Genomic DNA, 18,215 nt, shown 5'->3' with positions numbered 1-18,215 from the left:
GAGAAGACTTCTGGCTGCTCCATCTTCCCTCCCCAGGACTTATAAAAGATTTCCCCATGGTGCTGAGGTGGAGTAAGACCCTCCAAGAAAAAAAGATTAAGAAAACCCCAGTCATTTAATGATAAATCAAGACCAAAATCAATTTATAATCATTGAGGTCATGTGTTAATGCTTTGTGTTGAGTCTCCTAATTTTAGAATGGGAACCATTTTGCAGATCTTTTCTCTCAGCCTTTTGCAAGCCCCCACAGTCTGTGTAGCAGCTCATTAAAAATTTCACTTAAGGATGCAAAAAGGATAAAAGGGCTTTCCAGGAGTCAAATGCTCTTTCCTCCCCAGAACCCTCATCCTACACTGCAGCTCCTCTGGCCAGGACAGCACCCAGGGCTGCCCTGTGTCCTCAAAGTCAGCACTTTGGGATAAAGTCCATTAATTGCTGAACCACAGCCTGAAATTCTTGACTACACAGCACCCTAGGGAGAGATGTGCATTCCCACACTGCCACAACAGCACCATCCAGGTATTGGGATTTCCCATGGGGGCTGAAGCTTTAGACAGCTATGTGCAAGATTTACACAGCAAGGTCATATCTGACAGGGAGACTTGAGGGTGCTTTCTCAAAAGGAGGGGATCCTTTTATTCTGATTTGTCCTGTGTTTCTGCATCTCTATTATAGTGATAACTGGCCATTTTTTGATTAATTTTGGGTAGTCTGGGGCAATTTCCTTGTATGGCTGGGAAGAGTCATTCACTTTTTGGGGGAAAACTCACCAGCTTCAATTTAAGTGCTTGTGAGAGACTTTGGGAGGGAGAAGAGGCGGGTGGGGATGGCCTGGACACACCATTTTTAGCAAGGAGGGAAAAACTCCACTCTCCTGCTTTGCTTTGGAAGAATTACCCAGCAGGGGTGCCTGGAGGGAGCAGTGGCAGCTCTGAGCCCAGGTACAAGACAGACCAGGAAAATGCAAACTAGCTCCTCTGCTACATTCTCCACAGCTGTCAAACACACCACAATAACGGTAATTTTCTCTTAACCATTTGGAAACAAAACTCAGACTTTTCTTTCCATTTAAAACTGCCTTCTTTTTTTTTTCCCCTCCATTGCATTTTGGTCCAGTTTACACTGTGGGGATCTTCCTGCACATCTCCAGTGCACTATGTCCTTGTTTCAAGAGGTTTTTCCCACTCACCTTCAACAGCTCTGGGCTTCCAAGTGGGCACCTCTTGGGGTTATCCCCAACCCTCCATCTCAGACACTGAGGGGCATCTCTAACCTCAGAGAGGGGAAGAGCAGCCCAGTATTTGGGGTGTTCCAGGGGGACTCTGAGAAAGGGGAAATGAGAAGTTCCCCAGGCTCTCCCTGGAGCACTGGGACCAAAACAGGGAATCCATTCACCTTTTAGGGTGCTTTTCAGGGCTGGTTAGCCCAGGTTTGGCCCCCATCAGAGCACTGCAGCATGGCAGAGGTGAAGTCAAACATTTCCTGCTCATCTAATAAATCATCAGCTGCACTATTTCCCAGCCATTGCATCATTATTATTCCATGCCTTCCTCTGCTCTGCAGGAAGCCATTTAACGGGCAATAAATCAGTCCCTGGGGAATGTGCTGGGGTAAGTCAGCTCCACCCAGGCTCTATATTCTAATATTCTCCAAAGGCAGGGCCTGGGGCACAAGTCACCTCCCTCCTTTAGAACCATTCCAAAATCACCATGTCCCAAGGGAAAGGCAGGAACAACTCACTCCTTAACCTCATTTATGTGTCTGTATGAAGTGAGGATCTCACTATCTGTCTTCACAAGGTCCCAAGTAATTTCTTAAATATCTGTGCCCTCCTTGCTGCTGTGCTGTTCCTGGCAGCCTGGTGGCTTAGGGAAATGATCTGGGTGAAAAGCAATCCCATTTTTTGGCTAGCTGTGGTTTCTAGCAGGATCAGCTCCTTGAAAGAGCTCACCATGGGCTTCCCTGCCAGCTGAAGGCAGAGCTCTGGAGTGAGGCACAGGAATCACTAGGTGCCCTACACTGGATCCACCTCCTCAGCTGCTTTGAACCAAATGTATTTAACCAGCAGAGCCCCTGGAAATTTCACCCCACACTGAAAACCTCATCTCTCCCTGCCCCAACCAAGGAATTTCTGTTGAATTCAGTGCTGTTTAGCTCTCTGCTTGCTCAGAAGCTGCAAGGACCTGAATTGTGCCGAGGGGGTAACAAAGCCTCAATAATACTCAAGAATTATTCATATCCAGAGAATAACACAGGTTATTGGATTATTTGTGTTTCCCCTTACTGACAAGGGCTCTTGGGTTTTTGGTTGGTTTTGGTTTTGGTTTTTTTTTTGTAGTAATGATTTAGCAAACCATCGTTTAAACACAAAGCTCAGCCTTTACTAGCATTAGTAAAGTTGTATTTTGCACTCAAACAGCCTTGTTGGTCAACAGCACAGCCCAAAAACCCCAGCTGTAGGAGCCCAGGCTGGAGGAGGCACCTGAATGTGTTGATGCTACATCATCACCTGCAGCACCTGGGACCCAGCTGTGAAATGATGCTGGTGCCAGTGAAGGGGGATGTGAAATCCCTGCCTGGCTGCTCTGCAGCTGAGGTATTGCTGACAGCAGATTTAATTACCTTTGTCCTAGCAGGCAGCTAATGAGCAGTATGAATAAAGCCCTGGCTTTCCAGCCCTCCTGAAGCTGTTTGTGGGACCTGACTCATAATTCAGCTCGAATCAAAAGGCTGCCAATGCTGGGTGTTACCCTTCTGTTAATTTTTTATGCTTGTTATTCAAGCTAGCCTTTGGAATTAAAGGGGGGATGAGGAGAGAGGGAGGTGGTAGTAGCTACTATTATTTCCTTAAAATTTCTTTTGGCTATGTGGCCTGCTTTGGGTCTTCTGTTGTATTTGCAACTAAGCTTATTGACCAGAGGAAAACAGGGTGAAAAAATCCACCAGGGGATAACCAGCTTTGTGCAGTCACAGGCCATGGCTGGGACAGGAATGTGAGGACTCCAGCTCCTCTTAATCATTGATTAATTTAGCATTTATAAAGTGACTCAATGGGATTGGCTGCCATTATAAGAGTGACTTCATTATAGATTCATGATAACGTTGATGCCATAATCAATTCACATGGACAAGAGATGCATACATTTATAAATGCTAAATTAATCAGTTATTAAGAGCTGCTAAACCCTTTTGCACCCTTATATTTTTGTATCCATATCCTTTGCCCCCATACCCTTTTGCATCTCCAGCCTCTGTGTAAGTCATCCTAAATTGATTCTAATCTGATTTTCTTCTGTGTGCCTCATCCATGTCCTGAGTAATAGACTCAACTTTGCCACTGAACTCTCTTAAAATTTGCACTTCCATGAATTGATATTAAAACCTGCTTCTTGCCACTGCCTTTGCTGGTGGTTCTTAAAGTGGCTTAGCCACTCATTCTCACAGGGCTGTGAAGAGGAAGTAGTTTCAGCACTTTCCCCTAAAATATTCAAATCTTTTCAGAGCCTTCCCCAGATGCCCTGTCTGTTTGAGAAGTAGGAGAAAAACAGATGAAGTGGAAGTGTTTGGCAGCTCCCAGAGCTCAGATATCATTGGTGTTGGTGAGATTTGGAATGAGTCCCACATTTGGAGTGCTGGGATGGAGGGTGCAGGCTCAGGAGAGGAAGGTGAGGTGTAAGGGAGAGGTTGGATTGCACAGCCCTTGCAGTTATTGGTGGTGTGGTTCAGAGCCTTGGAGTGAGGATTGAGAGGATGGAAAAGGAAGAAATTCATGGTGGGTCTCTCCTGTCAATGGCCCAGCATCAGTGAATTATTCTATAGACACTGAGGAGAAATGTCTGGACTGGTAGCCTTCATCCTTGTGGATGATTTCAACTTCTCCAGGCATCAGCTGGGAATCTCACCCTGCTGAGATGAGGAGCTCCTAGAAATCCTTGAGGTTTGTAGGAGAAAACTTCTTATCACAGATAATCAGTGGGACAACTCAGAAAGGAAACCTCCTAGACTTGCTCTTTGTGGACTTTTGTGGGATGTGGTGGTATGTGGCTGCCTTGGCCACAGTATTTTATGCTCTTCCATTTCCTCATGAAATGCAAGAGTACAAAATTTTCAGTGTAATGAGAAAAAAAGGACTGCAGGAGAGCAAACCTTAGGCTATCAGGGAGCTCTTAAAAAAGTACACTCCAAATCTGCTTTTGAGGGTTTAGGGAGCCCACAAGTGTAGGTCAGACTTTAAGAATCACCTTTCAGAGCCACTGGAACAGAGGATTCACTGTGGTTTGAGTCAAGCACTTGGAGCAGAAGGCCAGCTTGGCTGAACAGGGAACTCCTTGTGGAGTTCAAGGGGAAAAAGAAATTGTGTGATCTCCTACTTCCAGAGACTTAGTGAAGTCAGGCTTCACTAGAAGAGCACAGAGCTGTGGTTCACATAAGTAGGGAGAAGACAGAAAAGGCCAAAGCTTGATTAGAGTTGAAAGAGAAACGTCACCAAGGAAAAAATCCAGAGACCCACGCTTAGGAAAGGAAATGTATTTTATTGAAAAAAAAAATTACATTTCACTTATACACCATGAAAATACTGAGTTGTGTGTTATTTTCATAAGAAGAGGTCAAGACTTGCACAAGAAAACCACATTCTTTATTACAGCATTACTCCACGAGATGAGGCTCTGGTGGCATCTGCACTGGGCGTTTTCACTAAACAGTAGAGCAGGGCTAAATGTGCTTTGGGCAAAAACCCTAAATATTGGCCTCTTCCAGGTGCTACTGCCCATTGAAGACATGGCACTCATTTGGTCAACACTGAATTATTTCTGAATTAAGAGACAAATCTCATCGTTTTTCTACTCAGGTCCTAGGCAAATTCATAGCTAACCCTCCTGTCCATTTTTAACTATCTTGACACGTTTTTCACATTCAGCCAGATAAAAGCATGTTAAAACAGGATATGGGCTGCCATCCTCCCATCTCCCAAAGAAAAAAAAAAAAGAAACAAACAAACAAAACCAACAGTGAAAGGGATACATTGCATTAACAGCAAATGGCAGGAGCACTGCATGGTGCTGAATTCTCCAAGGTTTCCTCCCATCACTGCAGCTCCAGCAACAAGCCCGAGTTTCCTCCCTAGCAAGGTATGTATGCACACCTAGCACATATCAGGGACATGAATACCTGTGCTGTACCAAATACAGGACAGGAGTGCCTGTGGTGGCATCCCAGTGCCATCTGTCACAGCTGTGTCCCAAGAGCTGTGCTCCAAGCCAGCTCTGACAAGCTCTATCACACCTGTGCTTGGCAAAGCACCTTCTGAAAACCCCTCGGGAACTGGAGACCTCTGGTGTGGAAAGATTTGAAAATCTGTCGATGACAATGAATACTAATGCCACATAAATTCCCAGGTAACTGCCCTTATTTATTTATTTATTGACTTATTTATTAATTTCTTCCTTTCTTAAAGGGGGTGGGAAGGAAAAGAGCCAGGTCTGGACAATTCTGACACCATGCAAGTGCTGTGAAAACAAATTTGAAACTTTCTCCACCTGGATCTTCCTATCATATTCCCTAGTTAGAGCACTGCTTTATTCAATGCTGTTTTCTACCCTGCTAGGCACAAACATCACACAGATCATTAAGAGCCACACCAAATTTTTTAGTACCAGAATGTTTTTGTGATACAGGGGATGGGATGGATTGAGAACCAAACTCTGATTACTGAATCTCCAGCTCTTCTTTCTAGTATTTCACTCACAAAAATTCCTTTTCTTTACCATTAACAGTGCAGCTCTGCAATTAGGTCCTGCCTACCCAGCAGCTCACTGCCAGGGAAAGAGACTATTCCACTCTCCCTCATTTTGAGCAGCTGCATTGTCCCAGACCCTCCCTAGCAGCAGCACAGGCATTTATCTGTTCCCAGGATGAGGAGGCTAAGGGAGCTGGAGATGAGAACTTCAGGGGTTTTAACTGGATAAATTCCTCACTGATTTTAGCTCCTTCACATGCCTTGTTATGGGGACAGGCAGATCCCAGGGCCAGCAGAGGTGATGGGAGAGGAAGGTTAGGACACAGTTTTATGGTGTAGCTGAGCTGAATGAGTTAGATCTACCACAGCAGCTGATAATTCTCTACCTTTCAAAAAAAATAAAAGCTAAGCCTGAATCATCTGAATTCAGAGCATCTTTCAGATGCATCTTGGTGCTCCATGGCCTACAAAAGAAGTCTGAGGGAATTACAGCAAGGCCAGGAAAGCAGGGAGCTGCACACCACAGGCTTTTGGATACACACAGAGTTGAGCTGAGCCACAGCCTTGGTGCAGCACTGCCAAACAAACCCAACAACTCCACACCAACCTCAGCTCCCTCAGCTCAGAGTAACTCCTCCACATTCCCCCACGGGGGGATGCAGGCAAAACAGTCACTCTGCCACCACCATGGGGACACTGCACCCACAGATTCCCAAGGGAGGAAAAGCCAGGCACAACATCTCCCCAGCAGAGCTGTTCTCTGCCACAGCCTCCCTCCCCAGCAATACATTATTCATCTCTGTGACATTTCTCCTGCTAACTTAGCAAAGCACAAGTGCTTCTCTTTTAACACATCCTGAAATCAGGAACTCTGGAGAAAAACTCGTGATAAGTTCTCCTCTACCTTTTGCAGTGGTGATTTATTCACAAGAGTGGTGAAGATGCTGCCATGTTTATTAAAAAGGACATAATTAGTGATGCTCAGTTTTGCCAGATCACCAACTGCTGTGGTAGGAGAGCAGCATTTAGCAGAGGGCCATGCTCCAAAAATTCTTTATGCTGTAGACCGTTGTGCTTTTTAGAGACCCCAAAGTTCAACCAAAAAAATTAATGTATCTGGACAGTTGTGCTTTAGCTCTGGTCTCCCAGCCATAAGAAATAAGACTGAGAATGTTTAGCAAGATGAAAAAATCCTGCTCTGGTTTTGAACAATGTGAACAGCTTTGCCTTTTGACTGAATGGGATTTTATCAGTAATTCAACTCTTCTGGAAGGTACTCATGAATTTGAATTCAGGACACACAACTAAAATTCTTCACACTGTTACAGCTGACAAACTACAAGGAAAAAAAATCTTTACTTTTCCCATTTAGTCTACTTCCCTGTCTGTGCACACTTTTAGCACAAGCGATGAATTAGCTTGGTCAGGTTCACACAATGGCAATAAGCAAGTTTTGCTCCATTCTCTTGGCTTGTCCATGTATATGTTGCTACTGAGCACTTTTAAGACCTCCCAGTCTTATTTAATTAAATAAACCAACCCATTCCCAATTTTTAACCTACCCTAGTTGTATTTGAAACTTGATTCCAATGAAAAATTTCAGGCTTGTGCCACAAAGCTTACCTGATTTTAAAATGGATAAGGTAGCAATATTTAGGGTTTTCTTTTTAAACAATGGTTATCTACCATCCTATTGCCTCTCTCTACAATCAAGCGTACAAGCCTTACTGCAGGAAGGATACAACTTGTAATGGCCAACCAGAAAAAATACACAAACACTAGAAAGCCTACAGTTTCATCAGAAATTAAATCATTTGCTATTACACAGAACTTCATTGTTTTTCTGGCATAGAAGTCATTGAATTACTACACACGCCTCAAGGACAATCATTAAGATGTGTAAACATATAACAGGTCCACCTAGTCAGTACAAAGCACCACACAAACTTTAAGTACATAGAAAGTTTGCTCATAAATATTTCTTTGTTTAACAATTCAGCACTAAAAAAATATTACTTAAAAAGGCATCTTTTATTAAGTTATTCAGTTTGTCCAGGGCTGGTGGGGTTGTACTATCCCTACTATATTACAGCCACCTGACTCTCTTTCCAAACCATTTTACTTCTCTGGAAGAAAAGGCTATGTGTGGCTGGGACCCAAAACTTCAGCACAATCTATAAAAATATAACTCTTTAAGACCTTCTGCTCACATCCTGAAGGCCTACTCAGCCAGCCCCCCAAATTCTGTTTCCCACCCCTACCACATTGCAAATAAAGCTTCAACATACACACGCACACACAGAGTACATAAATTACACTCTTCTACACACAGATTTTTTTTCTACACAGCAATACAACCACGAGGGCAATAGGTAAGTGTGATTTCAGTGGTAACATATGGCACAGCCTTCTCATATTGCTGGTTTTCTCTCTCTGAATAATGTGCTGCCTTATTCACTGCTCTGCACATTGGGGGTTTATCACCATTATTTGCACTGTGCAGGCACTGAGTCAGGAATGAGTGCACATTTAGGAGCACCCCATCTGCCTCGAGGTCAGTAAGAGCACCAAACTGGTGGCACTGGGGCTGTCACCTGGCACTGGTTTCCTGGTGAAGCAGATGGGAGATTTCCTTCACTGTTGAATGCCACACCACATTCCTCCCTTCAGGGAAATGGTGAGAACTAGCTGGGTCTCTCCTGAAGCAGTGCCCTGACAGCAGCAGCCCTTTGCTCAGGGCAGACTCCTCCAGTGACTGATTGAACCTCATGGATTTACCTGAAATCTGCTCCTGCATGCATTATAAACTTGCTGGTTTACTCATTTAGTGAAAATAGTGCACTTTCAAGAGTTTTCATTCATTTGAAAGAGCTATTTTTGGGCTGTGATTGAACATCTCGGAGCTTAGTTTCCACGGCTGATGAATGTCTTTAATGGAGGTGTTTTAGAAAGCTACAGAGCTGCTCAGCAGGCTCTCACTTACCAGGAACACGAAGAACATGTGCTTTCAGGAAGAACAGCTCTCTGGGTAGCTAATCCTGGGATTCTGACAGGAGTGGAATGACTACAGTCACTAAGCCAGTACGGCTGCAAGGGGATTTAAAAGAAGGGGCTTTGTTTCCCTTCATGAAGAAATATTTTAGTCCCAGAGTGACCAAAATTTGTAATATGTCTCAGCTTTAAAAGCATTTTCTAACTGGGCAAGGACCTTTACTCGGGAGAGGTGGTTTTCTTTAGTATAAATATAAACCAAACTTCTCCAGGGGACAAAAGTGTGATGACACAGCACTTTCTGCTCTCCTGCAAACCACCACCCTGGCAGGGGCACTGCTGAGTGCTGACAGCAGCTCTTGTTCCCACATGAGAACAACTGTTTCCCATTCTACAGTCCTGTTTGCTCTACCCTACACAGTGAGGTAAAAATTCAGTGGAGTGCAGTTAACTGCTGCACAAGAAAGAGATCTCAAAATGAGTTATGGTTCTTATTCCAAGCCCCTCTTCTCGCTTTGTTTGCAGGGAAAAAAAAAAACCACAGTGAGATCCTACACATACAAGTAAAAGGAATGTTAGGGAGTGGTGCAGAATGCCAGCAATTTTCTTCCCATAAGACTTCTTTAAAAAAAATAAAAATTAAGACAAGGATATCACTCACTTCTATATCCATATCTTACAGTAAGATGATTACAGGCCACAAATGTGCTCTCTTCCATTAAACTTTCTCTATCCTAGGACATAACTAAGGAAACATTTAATTACATCCACTTTATTCAGCAAGACTATCAAACCATTCTTGTGCTGTTTAATTCTGAAATGATTAACATATTTAAAAATAGGATCTAACAATTTGTGTGTGCACAGGATAATAAATGTAGATGCTTTTATTACAATCTTCCTTGCCACATATTTTAAAATAAAATTAATCAATACAATCACCATAACAGTCTCAGACAACAAATTAACACCATCCAATCAAGACACAGTTAAGATACTCAAAAGGCAGTATGAGTAGCTGGAAACCTTGGTCCTCCAATTCTTTTGTATAACACATGGATTATAGATTTCTCCCCACTTGAGATAAAAATCAGCACACAGACATGAACAATTCACACTGCAGGTTTCTGAAGTGTTTCTATCAAGTGTGAATAGCACTGATTTTAGCACAATGTCTTTATGCACATCTCAATTCTCAGCATGTAGAGACTAATCCAGGCCCAGAGTAGATGCTTTGTAAACAACTTTTGGTCTCTCCTGCATGGTGGCTCTGCCAGCGAGTGGGTGGACTTGAGCAGTGACCACAGGCACTGCAAATCCCTCCAGGAAAGAGGGATCCAACACAAATTAATTCCAGAATGGAGAAAGAATGTTAGGAAAGTGGAGTGGACACAAACACAAAGCATTCAGCTCTCCCATGTTTCCATGTGCTGCAGCATGAGAAGCCTTGTGTGCCTCTGACCTCACACAGGTCCAGCTGGTGAGTGCTGGACTGCTGGGTCACACCTTCCATGATTTTAGGACAGCCATGGAAGATTATCCATTATTACAGACTCCACTCTCTGGGCTAAAGTGCTTGTTCTCCTGTAATTTATTACGATCTAAGCTAGTTTTGATTAACCTTTCTTATTTAACTAAAGGTTTGCAAGTGAATCAGACGATGCTGGTCAGTCTCCTCCAAGTCCCTAAACAAATAGTGGGCACTGTCTGACACTGAGACACTTTACAGCTGCAGCAGACAGACAGCAGGAACTCAGAAAAAGATAGAGATATTATATGCAGGAGCAGAGGAGGGAGTGAAAGATTAGACAGGACTGTGCTGAGTCTTTGAATTTTGTTCTGCACATGAGCGTTGTGTAACTCTAAACAAATAAAAATGTGTACCTTGACATTCAAAAATACCTGTTAGCCTGCTGTGGCTACAAAACATTAGCTACAGAATATATTTACAGATAATTTCTGATATTTGTTCCTGGCAAGAGATGTTAAGCCCAATTCTTCACTGAAGACATAAACCTGACCTAATTTAGATCAGGTCAGTGGGAGTTTAAAACAGGTGTCACATGAACAACCCTCAGGGACTCAAGCAGATGAAGCCAGCAGCCCATTGCTACAGCATCCAGCTACTGTGAAATAGGAACTTTTACAAATTGAGCACATTAGTATGAATATGCTTTGGGTTTTTTTTTTTTAAGATGGATATGTCACGCATTCTAAGCAAGGTGTGAATTACTGAACTGATCCATTCTTTGAAGTGGGAAAAGATTACACCTGACAGGTATAAACTGCTCCAAAAAACATATCACTTTGTCTTTTATGTCAAGATCACGGCTCATTATGGTTTACAATTAAAACCTTGTTTGCAAGATAGCTCCAAATTTCCTGAATTCCAAGCTTCTTTATTTCAGAGAAAACAGCCCTTGCCTTTCTCTCAATCCTCTTGTGAAGTCTGTCTATTCTAACAGCAAAATAAAATTGTGCTGTCTCACACCTACTAAAAGGGCATTGACCACTGTCTGTACAGGCAGGGAAGTTTAGGATGTTGATCCCTTCTTCCTGAGAGGATGGCAGGGATTATACACTTCCACATGAAATAGTCTAATCTTAAAAGATTAATAAACTCATACTTACATTTGGAATATGGCATGCAGCACTTGGTTAATCAATGTCAGAAACAGTTAAAATCCTTTTAGTGTTCAACTGTTGAAATGCATCACCAGCTACAGTATTTAAATATCTTTGCTGAAAACAATTATCTCAAAAGAGGTAATTAATTGTTTTCCTGGCACAGCTGCCATGCCAAGCAAACAGCAGCTTACCTAAAAAGGGGGCAAAATATTAATTTGAGTATTTTCCAGCCCTTCTTGAAGTTTGTGTTGCAGGGAGAACAAAATACTTGCATTAATTTAAAAATCCAGCGCTGCAAAGAGAGGCAATTCAGTGTACTCAGAGAATCATGGAATGGCTGAGGTTGGAAGGGATCTCTGGAGATCCAACCCCCTGAGCAAGCAGGGCCAAGTACAGCAGGCTACTCAGGGCCATGTTCAGTCAGCATTTGAGTATCTCCAAGGATGGAGACTCCACAACCTCTCTGGGCAGCCTGTACCAGTGTTTGATCACTCTCACAGTGAATTATATATTTTTAATGTTTAGATGGATTTTCCTGTATTTCAGTTTGTGCCACTGCCTATTTATCCCTTCCTTGGGCAGCACTGAAAAAAGCCTGGTTCCTTCTTCACCGCTGCCCATCAGATATTTGTATACACTCTCAAAGTAGCTCATGTCTTTTTACATGCTGGGTATCAGCCATGAGCTCATACCTCTGTTACTGATTGCTACTTTTAGCAGCTGTTCACACCAAAATTATTATTGCTAGAAAGTTATTTCATGACAGTTGTTACTAAAAAGTGTGGCAGCAGAGTCACAGTTTGTAGATAAATTCCTGCTGGTTTTTTTTTCCTTAAAATTCTCAAGTAACATGATTTTTTTTTCACTTTTGATACCAAATGCATGAGAGGAAATCAATTGGAAATGCAATTTCCATCCCCTTGTGCAGTCTGAGACAAGTAAAGCTCATCAACTCAATTTGGATTTAACATCACACTAGACTTCATCCTGGGACAAGCATAAACATGAATCCCATACAGAAATCCTACAGAAGTGTCAATAGCTGTCAGCAGACCTGCCCTGCTGATTTACTATGTGGCTGTGAGGCGTAGAACACTGAAATTATTAAGAATCCAACTTTGAAGCCTTATCAAGCAGAATTTTGAAATCAAGATGCAATAATAATAATAACAATAATAATAATATTGCATTTCTGTAATCTCTAATTGGTGTTGCTTGCAGAGACATTATGAACAATTTTCTGTTTTACTGCATTTGGTAAACACATATAACTTACCAGACCCCACTAAACCAAAAACACTCTTTTCCCACATTGCTTCATTGCTAAGCCTGCCAGCAGTGCTCACTAAGGTGAGGTGGAAGTGCCCATGTAGTTTCTAAGAACATCCACCCACAATGAACAACCAACTTTCAGGGTGAGAGCTGCTTTCTCTTTTGTCCTTTGCTAAAAAACACAGAATCAAACCTGTGTAGTTCCACCTCAGAGGCAGAACTACACACTTCTAACCAGTGCTACTGAATAAAGGCATGATCTTACTAATGAAGATGTTTCTGGAGCAGCTTTGGGAGGAAAATCATGGGAAATACGCAGCCAGAACCTGTGATGACTGAAACTGTGCAGCTGTTCATGGACAAGAAACAGGAGCAGAGATCAGTAACATGAATGACACCTCAAGGGCACTTCAGAGTACTGAACATGCCAAACATCTTCAAAGTACTCCTACACACCAGCAGAACTGCGTGTGTAGCTTTAACCCTGCTTAGTTTCATAGCAGCTGAGATACTGAATACCAGAGTAGGTAACCAGGTACCTCCAGGAAAAGGGAGCATGGAGCCAGCTCCATTGGCACTAGATGCCATCTTGAAATACATTTTCCAGTCAGTCAAGCATTCCATTAGCAAATTCACATCTACAGTCTTTGGCAAGGCAGGAACATTGCTCTCTTGCCCTGGATAATCACACAGACTAAGTGAATCTGACAGACATTGGGATACCTGGGAATATGCTTCAATGCACACTAACTGTTCTGTTTTTAAAACTGAGCAAGGCCAGCACATATGTTTGAGAGTGGATATCTGCCTATGCTGGGCACTATTTCATGAAAGTCAGGTTTCTGTCACAGATCTAAGGCAAATATTACAATTTACAGGAAAGAAATGAGGACATCGATACATTGTGCGTTATTGGAGACGTGGAGCCTTTATAACACGGTGGCTTTCACTATGATCTCTGGGTTTTCTATGTCCTTTTTGCTTTGGACCATTCTCAGTTCCAGCTGGGCTGAGTTTGGTTTGTTTCCTTCTCCAGCTTGCACTAAAAAGATGACATCAGAATGTCATTAAAAACAGCAGTACAAAAAGAAACAAGTCACATTGTTCTATTACACCAAGATTTTCTCTATCTTCCTCCCTTCCCCAGTCTCCCTTACTACTCCCTGCTAAAGGTGGAAAATCCAGGTCAGCACTGTGACTTATCACCACTGTTCCACACCCCTCTCCAGGAGAGAAATGTCTCTGGTGTTAATTAGGAAGTCACACAGACATGCTCAGAAAACCCACAGATTTCCTTAAGAACTGAAAGACAGGGGAACTCCAAGGGGAGAGAAGCTAAAAAAATTGCTCCTCACATGGCAAACACAGCAAAGAAACTATCATCAGTTGATAAACACCCCCCAGAACTAAACACACACTCAGAGGGACAGTGAGTGAGCTACACTGAAGCAGGAGCTCTCTTTCACATCAAACTCAGCATTTCCTCAAGTTCTGCTGGATTTGCAGAGCTGAGTCAGGCACAGTCAGCAGGAATGTCATCCACTGAAGCTAAACAGTGACATCTGCAGTCAGCTTTTGTCACAAATGGCCTTGGAGGACAACGCAGCAACATGCAGACCAAACTACCAAGCTTACACTCTATAAATTCTCTGCCTGCTTCTGCACTGAGGGACTGCCTTTAGTCAGGAAACCCAGAAAGTTCTTTCAGTGTTTCTTCTGATGCAAATCCAGGCAGAACACAGGAACAAGGTCTGGATGAATTTACCTTTTGCACATTTAATGGTCCTTTGCAGAACATGCTGCATGGCTGACACAGTCTTTTCACATGCCACCTGCATCAACACAACATATTCAGATTTTAGTATAACTTCAGCTGCTTAGTTTAATATTACTTAATAGTTTAATATTACTTAATATTAATTAATATTATTTCAAAAACACTGCTATTAATAGGAAAACATGACTGACAAAACAAACAGGATGACAACTATGTAATGCAGAGTTTGGAAATAAGAAATTTTGAGTTAATTCCCCCAAAACAGATATTAGAAACCATATACCTGTATGGAGGACCCTATTTCCTTAAGGGAAAGAAACAGAAAAATAGAACTGAGAAATTATTTTCAGTGCTTATTATGATGTGAGGGTAAAAAATGTAATTATAAACATGCATGCAGTCTCTCTAGACATCTTATTTGGCAAAATTACAGAATCAATCTAATTGAAATATGAGTGTTTAATGTCTCTCTTGGCAAAAGGGCAAGTCTGTGGCTTTTTCTCTGAGGTGAGAAAAAAAAGCCAAAACAGGAGACAGTCTTTAAATAATGTCCCAGATTAGAAGTTTTTAAAAAACTCAAGAGAAACAAGGTGTAAACTTGCAGAGAGATGTGTAATTTCTCCCACACCTTCAAATTGTTGGGGTGCTTGTGTGTCCATGCCAGAAGCATAGCAGCAAACAAGTCTCCTGTTCCCACAAAGACAGCATCCACTTTAGGAGACTCCACTCGAATTCTTTGTGTTATCCTGGTGCCATCTGCTTTAGCTACAACACAGACACACAGTTAAGTGACAGACCCAGCAACCAAGACAATAGCAATCACTAGAATTTAAAAAGAAATAATTTTAAAAGTCATCATCATATTTTAAGTCCTTTGCTGTTTGGAACATAAAGGAGTATTGTCAACTTTGTACCAGCTTTTCTAAAATGCACAGCCATCCAAAACCTGGCCAGCTTGGGATAGGATTTACAGCTTCTATACTGTAAATACTTGATTTAAGGTGGAGGAAGGAGCTAGCACCTTCATTTTTCATCCCTCATAGCTGTGCCCTTCTCAGGTGGAAACAGAGAGCACACAGTGAATCTTGGTGACACTACAGAAGAGGATATAGAGAAGCAGCAGAAGGTATTTTATAACCTATCAATGGAGGAACAATCTGCCAACAGGACTTCAGAAGAGCATTCAATACATTCCAAATTCCTCTTTTCTATCCCTACTACCTGCCAGGGCCACTACCAGGGGCTGTGAGAGTGCCAATAAACCTCACCCAGGACATCCTCCTCCTCTGCCCAGGAGCTGCCCAGAAGCTCAGGCCCTGACACAAGCATTCCTGCCTGAGCTATGTTGTAGACATTCCAGTTACAGCCCTCCTGTCTTAATGATTTGATTTTCCAGATTAATCTCAGACCTGGCTTGTCCCCCTTACTCTGCACTGTCAGTGGGACCTTTCTGCCACCACCCCACTGTCCTGCTCACCTCATTCAGGTCCTGTGGGTCTGTGCCCTGTGGGTGGGGACAGAGCTCTGCCTGTGCTATGATCACACTCAGCTCTTGTATTCCCTCACAGAGCAGCCCCAGTCTCTCCACCCCCGATATCACTGCAGGAGGTGTTCACTTCTATGGGATATAAGGGATCTAAGCTCCTTCCATGCACTGCAGATGGGCCTGAGGAAACTACTCCTTCAAGGAATAACTGCAAAACAGACAAGTTAAAAAGCACAGGTGAGGAAGGAGCTCTTGACTTACTTTTTCTGTGGCTTCCCAGGGCAATCAGGTAGTCGTTTCCTAGAGGTGCCTGTAGATCTGAGCTTGTGATCACCACAGTCTCTGGTCCCATGGCATGGAGCATATCCATTACCTTGCAACATGCAAAAAGGCAGCAATCAGTGACTGCAATATGTGCTGATTAAGCTTTCATTCACAGTACTAAGAACTTTTAACAAACACCTTATTTTGGCATCTTTTGTAAGGAGAAACAGTTTCTAGTCAAATGATCCCCTTCAATTAGGGGCATTACTTTGAAATAGGGAAATCAAAACATCAAAACATCCACATTTAAATGTACACACTTGTTAAAACACACAAGCATCTCTGTTTATGTTATCTTTGGATGCTCCTCTGGAAAGAATACTATGTTTCAGCTGTGATCAGAATTTTTGCCAGCACCATGTTTTCAGAACATACTATCAAAAGAATAAGAGAATAAACATAACAGATGTGCACCTGAGCTGGCAGTTTGAAACATTATCTAGGAAGCCAACAACTCCAGGTCATGCAATCTTACTTGGCTACTACTTTTAGACTTAGCAAAAATTAAAAAACCTAAATCAGAGGCACAAGTGTGTCTGTCTCAATCTTCTTTTCTCATTCTGTTTCAAGCCCCAAACTACAGCTGTAAATTATACCTTTGCAGATGTATTTCCACTCTGTGTGTTCCTCACTTAAACTCATTAATACTCTACTTCTGACATCACAATTGGTTGCTACAGACAAAAGTGATTTTGATTTCACAGAAGAAAGAATAACTTCAGTAATGAATTTAGTATAAAACATGGATAAAATATTAATTCTCCCAGAAGAGTTTAACTAAAAATCCTCTCAGGCTAGCTATGACTCATGAGCAGCTGAATGATAAGGATTTATTTCTGCTATTTTTTAATACTTTATTGCTTTTCTTTCTTGTCTAAGCCTCCAAGTTTCTTCAGCTGTCAGACCTCTTTGCACAGACATCAGCTGGGTTTTAAAGAAGCAGTAAATCTACCAGCATGCACTGTCACAATCAATCTGTGCAGTAATATTAAACTAAATTTCATTTCTCAGTCACAAGTCACCAGGATCTTAATCTCCACTATTTCTAGTCATAGGACTTAGTTCCTTCTACATTAATATTATATCATACTTAATTTTATGTTAGAAGGCACTACTGTCATCACAAGTCTTGTTAAAAAAATGCAAGAAAGCATGAAACCACAGAAATCAATGCCAGCATTCCTAACACCTCCAAAGGGAACAAATTCCAGCCTGGATTATTACTCAGACCATATATGATATGCAGGTGGAAAGACAGACAGATTAAAATATAATATCCTGCAAACAAGTGCTTTTAAGATGTTTCCCACTCCTAAATATAATTCCATGTCTTTGGGAGAGATGTTTTCAAAGCCCATCACAAATCAGAGCTTATGGCATGAATCAGTCAGAAGACTAATTGGCAAAACTGTTTAGCAACTCATGTCTGCAGCTGAAATATGCAAATCTAAAACTAATGGCTGCTCAGCTAATTATGTTCTCCTCAAGACTCTGGTTCCAGTGGTGAGGATGAGAACAGAAGAACTGAGTTGCAGTTAGCAGCCAGTGGCATGAAGCACAGCTCATCACCCTCACCCAGCACAGTGGGGTAATGTAAAACTGGGACAGTGGAAATTCAAAGAGATCAGATCTCTGTAGCTGCTTCCTGCTGTGAAGTGATGGTGACCAACCCATGTTGTCTGACGTTGCTACAGCAAAAAAACAACAAACATTTGGGCTGAGAGACCCCCAGCTACACTCCAGGGTGCCACTGCAGCTGCTGTTTGTGTAAAGATTTTGTGCTCTTTTGAAGTTCAAAACCAAACTGGAAGGAATGACATCAGTCCATTATGAAGACACTTGACTAGCCAAGAAAACAAAGAGCTCAGCTCTTCCCAAGGCATCAGTAAAACCGTATTTCTATTTTGTTCTTCACCACCAAGCCCTACAGCTTTTTATTTTCTTCACTTTATGTGAAAGGGCAAATCTTTACACCTCGATGCAATATATTTGCAGGCCAT

At 42.2% G+C, this 18,215-nt stretch overlaps 1 protein-coding gene across 1 annotated transcript in view; it reads right to left on the bottom strand.

Moving 5' to 3' along the window:
* Positions 1–9,484: 9,484 nt before the first annotated feature.
* Positions 9,485–18,215, bottom strand: part of PDXK (pyridoxal kinase) — a 41,231-nt gene continuing 32,500 nt past the window's right edge. Inside the window, exons 8-11 of the mRNA XM_085046207.1 lie at positions 16,153–16,264; positions 15,034–15,170; positions 14,394–14,460; positions 9,485–13,670 (exon numbers count right to left, since the gene is read on the bottom strand). Of these exons, the coding sequence (XP_084902333.1) occupies positions 13,558–13,670; positions 14,394–14,460; positions 15,034–15,170; positions 16,153–16,264 (429 nt within the window). The 3' untranslated portion in view covers positions 9,485–13,557. The remainder of the gene's footprint in view (positions 13,671–14,393; positions 14,461–15,033; positions 15,171–16,152; positions 16,265–18,215) is intronic.

This window comes from Lichenostomus cassidix, chromosome 1, assembly GCF_008360975.1.
Source record: "Lichenostomus cassidix isolate B80296 chromosome 1, HeHo_3.0, whole genome shotgun sequence".
In the NCBI taxonomy this organism is placed as follows: Eukaryota; Metazoa; Chordata; class Aves; order Passeriformes; family Meliphagidae; genus Lichenostomus; species Lichenostomus cassidix.
The sequence above is the reverse complement of the archived record's forward strand: the minus strand, read 5'-3'. Positions and strand labels throughout refer to the sequence as shown.